The sequence below is a fragment of the Galeopterus variegatus genome, unplaced genomic scaffold, assembly GCF_000696425.1.
Source record: "Galeopterus variegatus unplaced genomic scaffold, G_variegatus-3.0.2 Scaffold3106, whole genome shotgun sequence".
NCBI lineage: Eukaryota > Metazoa > Chordata > Mammalia > Dermoptera > Cynocephalidae > Galeopterus > Galeopterus variegatus.
This window is the reverse complement of record NW_007729217.1, coordinates 194,269-203,733: the sequence shown is the minus strand read 5'-3', so window position 1 is coordinate 203,733 and position 9,465 is coordinate 194,269. Positions and strand designations below refer to the sequence as shown.

Sequence of the window (9,465 nt, the reverse complement as noted above, 5' to 3'; positions counted from 1 at the left end):
GTGTGTGTGTGTGTGTGTGTGTGTGTATGTATGTGTGTGAATTGATTCATTCACCAAGTTCTTTCTTGATTCTTCACAATTTCTCCTACCTTTCCCTCCAAGGTCTATTTTCAACTGGATACGAGGACTGAAATGATCTTAGAAACCAATTCACATTAAAATGCCAGTACCAAAATCAATTTACATTTCTTTTTTTTTTCTTTTTGTTTTTTTAATTTTAACATTTACTTGCACATATTTGTGGGGTACAGTGTGTTGTTTCAATACATGCATATACTGCTCAATTTACATTTCAACAGCACAAGATACCATAATACAAAATAATGAAAAAAATCTGTGAGGACAAAGTCTTCCTGGGACCTGTCATATGACATGCCTATGACGTGCCTTTGGTATCTATATATCGACATATGGTGCCATCTTTTTTCTACTTAATTAACATCTCAGATTCATTTTTAAAATATTAATTAGATGCCCACCATGTGCCAGGCACTCTTCTAAGGTATCAGGAATAGAGTAGTGAATGAAACAGATTAAGCCCCACTCTTATGAAGCCTCTTTTCTATTAATAAACAATATTCAAATAGATATGTAATGTCAAACAGTGGTAAGTGTTATGAAAAAGAAAAAGTGGGATATAGGCTGTGTTGTCTAGTACAGTTGGCTATTTATTTTTAAGTAAAATTTAAAGTTCAGTTCCTCAGACACCCAAGGTTGGTTTCAAGTGGTCATGTGGCTAATGGCTACCATACTGGGCAATGTGGATATAGGGCATTCCCATCATCAGAGCAAGTTCTATTGGACAATGCTGGGATTAACAGTGGCAGGACTTGGCATTTTAAATAGGGTGGTTAAGGAAGGACTCACTGAGGAAGTAACATTTGAAAGAAAGGAGCCATATTAAGATCTAAGGAGTGAGTTCTCAGATGAAGGACGCAGCAAGTGCAAAGGCCCAGGGGCATGCTTGGCACAATGCAGGAAAAGCAAGCAGGGGCAGGGGCGCAGTGGGTGAGGAATGAGTGGTTGGGCAGGAGCTTTGAGAGGAAGACAGAGGCCACATCACTCAGGACCTTCTAGGCCTTGGAAATGAACTTGGCTTTTATTCTGAATGTGGCAGGAAGCCAATGACAGCTCTGAGCATAGAAGCTGCTCTGTTACAGTCTTTTTAACCCAGTGTTTGGTTCAGAGGTGGCCAGCCCCACTGATGAAGGAATGGACATTGAACCATAGGTGTTTCCTGGGCTGAACTTGACAGCCTCATATTTCGCAACACACTTCACATCACGACCTCAGTCTGTGATCTGATGAGCATCTCAAACTCATGAGGTCAAAAACTGACTTCACCCTGACCCTCTCCTCTCCCAGTGAATGGCTCCATCACCACATAAAGATACTGTCATATCTCCCAACATAAAAAAACACAACCCTCATTTTGTCTACACCTCCCTTCACACACACACACACACACACACACACACACACACAAATGGTGTCTGTACATGACGTCTACAGTTTCCCACCTTCCATCCTATCCTGAACTCAGTTGGGCTCTAATCTCCATGAATGTGCTGAAACCACCTCCTCCATCAGAAAGATGGGGCCACGACTGGCCGAGCTGAAGGTCAGAAACATAAGCCTCCCTTGAGACCTCTCTTCCCTCATCCACACATTCAATCCATTCATAAGTCCTGTCTTTACCCTTAGGATGACCACTTCTCCCCACCTCTACTGCAACCCCCAGACCAAGCCACCACCATCTCTTGCTGGGACTACAGCAGTAGGGACCTCACTCCTTCCCCTTCTCCATAACCTTATATAACCCCTAACACATGGGCTGCTGGACGAAGAGGAAATAGAACCTGAGGGTTTCATGTTACTGCAATTAGACAAGTAGACCTCAGACCTCAGAAACTCTTTGAAGAGATTTACTGAGCTGCTTCCTCAGCTTAAATAAAGAGTTTTAAGAAACTTAATCTTAGTCCCTCAAACAACTCACAAAAATACACTCTCAGAGAGGTGAGAACACACCTGAACACAGGTTTTAAGAGGACAATAGGAGATGGTTGTTATGTACCTCTACTAAATGAATTCCAGGACTCCTTGATGAAATGAAGTCACGGTTTTAGACCAGTCACCAGGTTTGAAAAACATGAATTATGCTTTAAAGTTGCCTTTGTTGTCGATAATTTACTGCAGAGAGTAAATTATCAGACATCCTTTTTTAGATTGTTGTTTCAAAAGGAACTAATAGGCGAAAGAAAACCTCAATCATCAAAATGACCCAATATCTACAATTTTGACAACTTTAAGAAATTTCCTGAAACCTCTGGCCATGTGGGCAAACCTTGGACAATATGTAGGTTCATTGAGTATATAGATACTTCCATATTCCTGAAAACTGCTGAAATGAATACTGAGAGTCACTCTCACTGATATCAACCTAAAGTCGTAATGTTTCCTGACAGAATTTACCCTGTAGTTCTCCAGATGAATTCTATCTCCTATATAACAGTACTCTTGCTGACTTGATCAAAACTTACCAATGATCTAAAGGCCTGTATCACTACACTTTTTCTTCACTGATTTCATGTTATTGCTGAAATCCATATTTCTTCATTTTATTAAGTATACCTTAAGACATGCTTCCTAGTTGTAATTCACTTTTTTATTTGATGTGATTGGTATATAAATGCATTCATGAATACTTGGACCATTAGAGAGAAGACATGGACATCTATGTCTCAGAAGCTAAAGGGAAAGGAGATTGAAATCAGAGCTGGCAGAAGAGAAGACTTGCTGACCAGGGAGACTAACACACCACTGACTAACACAGCAGTCATCAGTGAGCCCTTCCTGTACATCCAAGTAGAAGTGGAAAAAGAACTTTGGGAATTAAGGTCAACAAAATGATTGCAAAGGTGTATTTTAGAGGGAGAATGTGCAAGAAGTATGTTGGGCCTCTTTTCATTCTTCTAGACTTTCCTTGCCACCCTTGGGGACATCGCCATATTCGGCAGTTAATAATCGAGACAAGTCTGTTCCTTCCTAGAACCAAGAGGCCAGAAAGAGCGTACAACACCTTTGTCCCCTGCCAAGCTATGACCTGTCCCCACAACACCCATCACCATGTCCCCTTGATTCCAAGGGTCTCTGCTCCAAGCACTCCAGAGCTGCAACACCTGGGCTGGGGGCAGTGGGGGGAATCAGGGAAATGAAACCCTGCATGTCAGCTAAGGCACAGCAGCCTGCCCACTCATTCCTTTCAGCCCAGTTTCCAGAGCAGGAATCCATCCTTCTCTTCCCCTTATTCTGGGGGAGATTTTCCCAAATGACCCTGTTCATGTCTGACACTTCTTCAGTCTCTTTCCCCACCCCACTGGCCCAGCTTTCTTGCAGATGTAATATCTCGGACATTGCTATAAACACCTGGCCTGTCCACTTCCCATCCTGTGTGAGCTGCTCTGATCATCGTCACTTCGCTCCTGCCTGCTTCCTTCCCTTGTTCCCCAGGGCCCAGCCAAGACCACGAGGCATATTCCAACCCCTCTGAGGGAGCACATACTGGCAGGAGAAGCAATTAACACTGATATTTCTGCAAGCTGGAAATTCCCGTAATTAAAACTTCTTTTTCAAGATCTCAGGAGTCTAACTAACCCTAAGGGAAGAAAAACACTAGCATCTTCTCAGGATATGTGATCACTAGAAATAGACAAATAGTAATATAGGCCTAAAATTCTACTCTAGGGCCCAGTTATCATATATAAATATTTCTGTTGATTAAAACAATATGATAAGCTTGCTATATTCATTAAGAGCTTTTAGCACATTCAGAAAGTCTCTAAAAGCAGCAACAGTTACAATCAGCCATGTAATCAAAAGTTAGTTCTAACACAATCACTTTCCTAATCTTCGCAAAGACAGGTTTTAACAGGGACAACAGCCATCTGTTAAAGGAACAAACAGTGGGTTTGACCATACAGGTGCAATACACTAAATTGAAGGCAACTGAAGAGCATTAATTGATGGACAGTAGTCACCAATGGTGATATTTACTAATATTAAATCTTAGAAGACCAAACAAATTTACAATGTAATTATCATATCAGCAAGTTTAGACCTGATATCGTTCTAAACCCAGACAATGAGCCAATTATCAAATCCAACATTATCTTCATCTCTGCCTGAAAAACCAAAAAGCACTGACATTAGATAACATTTAGATTTCTGGCATAATAATATGCTGAACTTTACACACACAGAAAAAGGACAAACGTGTTTTATTAATGTGACAGTCCTGTCCATTTTGATAAATGCAAGCTGACAAATTATCCACAGGAGAGCAAATGTATTAACTTATTCTACAAAACATGGCTCAAATATGTAGCTTTCTGCAGTTTCTAAAGAAGCCATACCACCACAAAAAAAGATTTTTTATCTGAAAGGGGATGGCAGGGATTCTTCAAAATCAGAAAAAGAGAAAGAGGTCTAAATATCAATTAGGATCAACACCAATAAACAGCAATTCATGTATTCAGACTGAAAAATTATAGCTGCTCTTCAGTTTGCCTCCCCCCCAACACACGCACACACTTCATTGCCCCAAAGAAGTGTTCTGACATTTGAATCCATGAAGAATAGCCCAATGACTCTTCAGAGGCAATGAGCTTGTCTATATGAAACGTATTCCTTGCAGTTTTTCTACTTTCTCAAGCAACCTTCTCCATGCAATCTAAACCGGTGCTGACTTTCTCTCTTTTAAAAATCACTGACAAGGAAGACCCTTCACACAAATGAGAGCCTCTATTGCCCAAGAGATGAGCCAACTCAACAGATTGGTTCCAGTACCTTGTTAGAAAATGCAAGCTAAGTTAACTATCTCCAGAAGAAAACAATCCTATAGCGTAAATGATCTCATCCCACATATTCGAGAACTTGTATAACTGTTATACTGCCTTAGGAGGCACATGCCTGAAATGTTAAGCCCATGGGACCTACCCAGGCCTCCAATCAGAATTTCTATTCCTTCGGCAATTTGTTGAAAACAACAGAGAGTCATTAAAGAAGATTGCTCTATTGCAATTCCAAAGTGTCCATAATAAACAGTGCACAGCACATCACACGTGGAAAACAGTTGGGCTCTGTCCCCAAAAACAGAAATAATCAAAAAGTAAGTGGAGAAAGGACAAGGACACCCAACTAAGGCGAAAACGAAATTTTTTCAAAGAAAGAGTTATTTGATGGTAATTCAACTAGTCAAATTACTTCTACAATTCTATGAAGTTAGGCAAAAACAAGATTGCCTAAATGTCCATCAATGGATGAACGGATAAAAAGACCGTGGCATATGTATACACAATGGAATACTATTCCTCTATAAAAAGAAATGATATCCTGTCATTTGCAGCAACATGGATGGAACTGGGAACCATTACGTTAAGTGAAGTAAGTCAGGCACAGAAAGGCAAATACCACATGATCGCACTCATATGTGGAATCTTAAAAAAAAAGTGTTTCTCATAGAAGTAGAGAGTAGAACAAAGGTTACCAGAGGCCAGGGATGGGGGTGCGCAGGGATTAGGGGAGTAGAAGTGATGGACTAATGGGCACAAAACTATTACCCTAAGTGAATTATTGTGCAGTACTTGCAGGTATTGAAACAACACACTGCACCCCACAAATGTGTACAAGTAAATGTGAAAATAAAAAGAATTTTTAAAAAAATTTTTAAAACAAGGTTGCTTGACTTATGGTCAACGTAGACCTCATTTCACCAGATAATTAGCTTGACTCACTCAGTGTTTAACTCTGCTGTGGGAGCAGTTTACAGACGGGTAAATGCACAGGGATGATGTTTCCAGCCTGGGTCTACAGCCATGGACATTAAAGGAAACAGGCTAAATCCCAGTTCCCCCCAAAAAACTGGGGCTCACTGAGATCACTGTCTTCGTTCACTATTGCTTTATCTGCAGCAATCTGGCTTTGAATGCTTACTCGTGGTATCCACCTTGATATCAGAGTTGTTTTTAATGTGATGATGATGAATGCTTGCTATTTCCCAGGCAGCATGTTATGGTCGTCATCCATTCCTCCGACTAATATTTATTAAATGTCTGCCATGTGACAGAACTGTTCTAGGTTTCAGGGTACAGTTTGAATAAAACAAAGTCCCTGCAGTCATGGAACTTGCTTTCCAGTAAGAAGAGAAGGAAGACATAAAAGTAAATATAGAATGTATCAAGTTGTGATTAGGGCTATGAAGAAGAAAGTGGGATAAATGTTCCAGAGAGTGACAATGTGAGATATGCTGTCTTAGCAAAGACCACCAGGAATGCACCTGTTGCCAAACACATTGGGTTGATCTACTTACCACAGCATGGGAGAACGCACACCACTGGGAACTGGGCCTCTCAGTAAGAGGATGTTTTAAAAGATTTAGTATAGGATTTGTGCTGTGTTAGGTGATTTGGGGGAGGGTTGAAGAAAGCAGGGTTTTGCTCTGGATCAGATGGTGTCAGGAAGCAGGGGTAATTCTTTGATTGGATATCTTAATTTTTATTTACAGGTGGGAGATATGAAGCAAGGTACTCACTCACAGTAGTCCAAAAAGAAAGGGATATGTGACCATATTTGTGGTTTGGACAATATTTGTGTTTTATCTGCATTCGAACATTATTACAAAGGGGTCTTGCTTTTGTCCTGATCCATCATGGTCATCAAGGCCACATCATGGCCTTGTCTGATATCGGTGTTCTGTGAAATTATGTTCCACAGGAGAATGTCACCACCGAGCCGTGAGTGCCAGCCCAGCTCCCAGCTGTCAGAGGCTGCTTTTCTCTTTCCCATGCTCGATCTGTGCTCAACCTTCCAAGACAGTTTCTATTACTATTTCTCTTTTGTAAGTGAAAAAACTAAGGCTCAGAGAGGTGAAGGACTTATCCTAGAGCAGGCAACTAAGAAAGGCAGGATTCAAACCCAGGTCATCTGGCTCCAAGTCCAGCCTCTTATGCACTCCACACACAGATCCCCGCAGCACTGTACCTTCTAAATTCCTTGCCAAAGCATTATCTTCAAAAGGGCCAGAGGGGTGTCTCAGCAGAAGGGTGGATGGTGGACCAAAAGGCTAGAGGGGAAGCTGCCACCAGTATACACCCTCCCACCACCACCGTACTTAGGCCAGAGGGTTAGCAAATGCCCAAGAAATTAAGTCCACATGGTCATTGTCAAGACAAAAGTTTTTGTCTCCCAGGAATGAGAAAAGACCTTCCATTTTATTTAAATTGGAAGGTTTATTTTCCAATAATTTAATCAAAACCAATTATCTCAGCAACTTATGAACTGTAACCAAAGTTTTAAATACTGGAACAAGTACATTAAAATAACATAAAGGTAATGAGCATGTAAAGATGAGTATGAAGCAATTGATATTTATTTTATCCCATACTTTAAAATCACCCTCTCCCATAGTAGCAAACTCAGGGCTTTAAGGCTTACCAAAAGATTCTCTGGCTTGAGGTCCCGGTGGACGATGCTCTTGTCGTGCATGTGGACTAGAGCCTTGCACAAGTCCATGATCATAAGGGCAGCATCACGCTCCGGGAACCTCACACTTTCTATGATAGCATCAAAAAGGTCCCCTCCCTGCACGTACTCCAGGATCAAGTAGATCTCCGTTTCTGTTTCGTATACTTCATGCAATTTCACTATGTTGGGGTGGGAGAGGCTCTGGATGATTAAGATCTCACTGTCAACCATGTCCTCCTTACCCTTGAGTTTGGCCTTGTCAATGATCTTCATCGCATAGGCCTGCCTGGTCTCCCGGTGCCTGCACTCCTTCACTACGGCAAAATTGCCGTCCCCAATGACCCGGCCAGTCTCATAGTGCTTCTCCACGCTGGCTGTGATGATGCCCATGGGCCGCGGCTTCCGGCCACTTGGCCGTTCTGGTTTATTCTCTTCTGGCCTTGTCTTAGGCTCCTTCTCTACCCTTGCAGGTTGGTCATCTCTGGGAGCCATCTTCCTTCCCGACACACATGGCTTTCTCTCCTTCTCTGCCTCTTGCTCTTCCCCTCGGGCCCTGGGGAGCTTCTCGGAGTCAGCCTGGTGCTCTCTTAGGAGCCAGCCGGCATGCTTGTTCCTGCAAACGTGCCTGGTGTCTTTCTTCCCTTCCCTTGGCCCCTCCTCTGTGCCTGGTGGCACTTCCACAAGGTCCTTTTTGGCTTTGGCTGCTCCCCGAGTCTGGCTTTCCTGAACCTCTGGGTCTCTGTTGTCTTTCTTGTCTGCATTTTTGCTGGGTCTTCTCACCTCTTGAGTGGGATTTCTGGGGCTGCTCCTGTGGCTGTCACCTTTCCACCCTTCCTCCCCACCTGCAGGGTTGTCCTCAGGAGACCTCCTGCAGCTTCTCGTCCTCACCAGCTTCTCCACGTCATACCTTTGGCACTTCCCCAGGTCCAGCTCGCTGGTCCCCAGGGAGAGCCGCTCCCTCCGCAGGCTCTGCCGGAGCTCCCTCTCTTTCCTGCACTTCTCGCATCGGATGATTTCACCTGAGGTCTTTTCGATCTCCACTGCCAGGTGCTTCTCCCCACTTGCATGCCTGTCCTCCAGAGTGGCTTCCCTGGGCAGCTTGCTGCCAGATTCAGGCTCCCGTTTCCCCCTCATCCACTTCTTCTGGGTCCTCACCCTGTCCTCCAGCTCCGGCTCCACAGGGGTCTTCCCCTGGGGCCTGATGGCCGCCTTGCACCCAGCAGCCTCACTGCAGCTCTTGGTGACCTCAGTCTCCCCACAGTGGTGGGCCCCTTTCAGGGCCTTGCTATAAAGCCTGCTTCTCAGCCTTGGAGAAGGGACCCGGCTGTGCTGGGTCAATGTCAGGGCTCGGGCTCTGCTGGGGTACAGTTCTTCTATAGCCACCTGAATGCTCTTCAATGTCAATGATTCCTTGCCCATGGCTATGAAAGCATCCCCTTCCCTGAAGAAATCAGAGACACTCCTGATTTCCCTGCCCTTGAGGTTAAACAGTTTCCTCACACGATCATTCTTCCATCTCGGAAAACCTAAGGCTTCTGAGATGTCTGCTATGAGCTGCTCGAACGTCTGCACCGACCGCCTGTTGAGGAGCAGGGTGACCTTCCGAAGGGGCTGCCCACCCAGCTTCAACACGGTCACCACCCTGGGCTTCAGCGGGCTGTTCTCTGCATGGGCCAGGTGAAGGCCATTCTGAGGGCTGAACAAGGGCATGACAGAGCTGTGTGGGCCCCAGAATGGTTTCTCCAGATTCCCTCGTCCAGCAGGCAGCCAGGAGCTCTGAAGCTTCCGCTCTGTGATTCTCGAGCTTAAATATTTTAGTGAATGGTCACATGGGCCTCGATGTCCTGCAACAGGAAAAGGACAACAGAGTATTAGGCAAGATGGGTTCAAAGAGCCTTTTGGCCTTCACCAAAACTTTCCTGAAGATTCCTAATTCTAGTATTG

General features: G+C 43.9%; 1 protein-coding gene across 1 annotated transcript in view; it reads right to left on the bottom strand.

Annotated features, from left to right (window-relative positions):
• Nucleotides 1–9,231, bottom strand: part of DCLK3 (doublecortin-like kinase 3) — a 19,167-nt gene extending 9,936 nt beyond the window's left edge. Inside the window, exon 1 of the mRNA XM_008583967.1 lies at nt 7,492–9,231. Within this exon, the coding sequence (XP_008582189.1) occupies nt 7,492–9,231 (1,740 nt within the window). The remainder of the gene's footprint in view (nt 1–7,491) is intronic.
• Between the last annotated feature and the right edge of the window lie 234 nt (nt 9,232–9,465).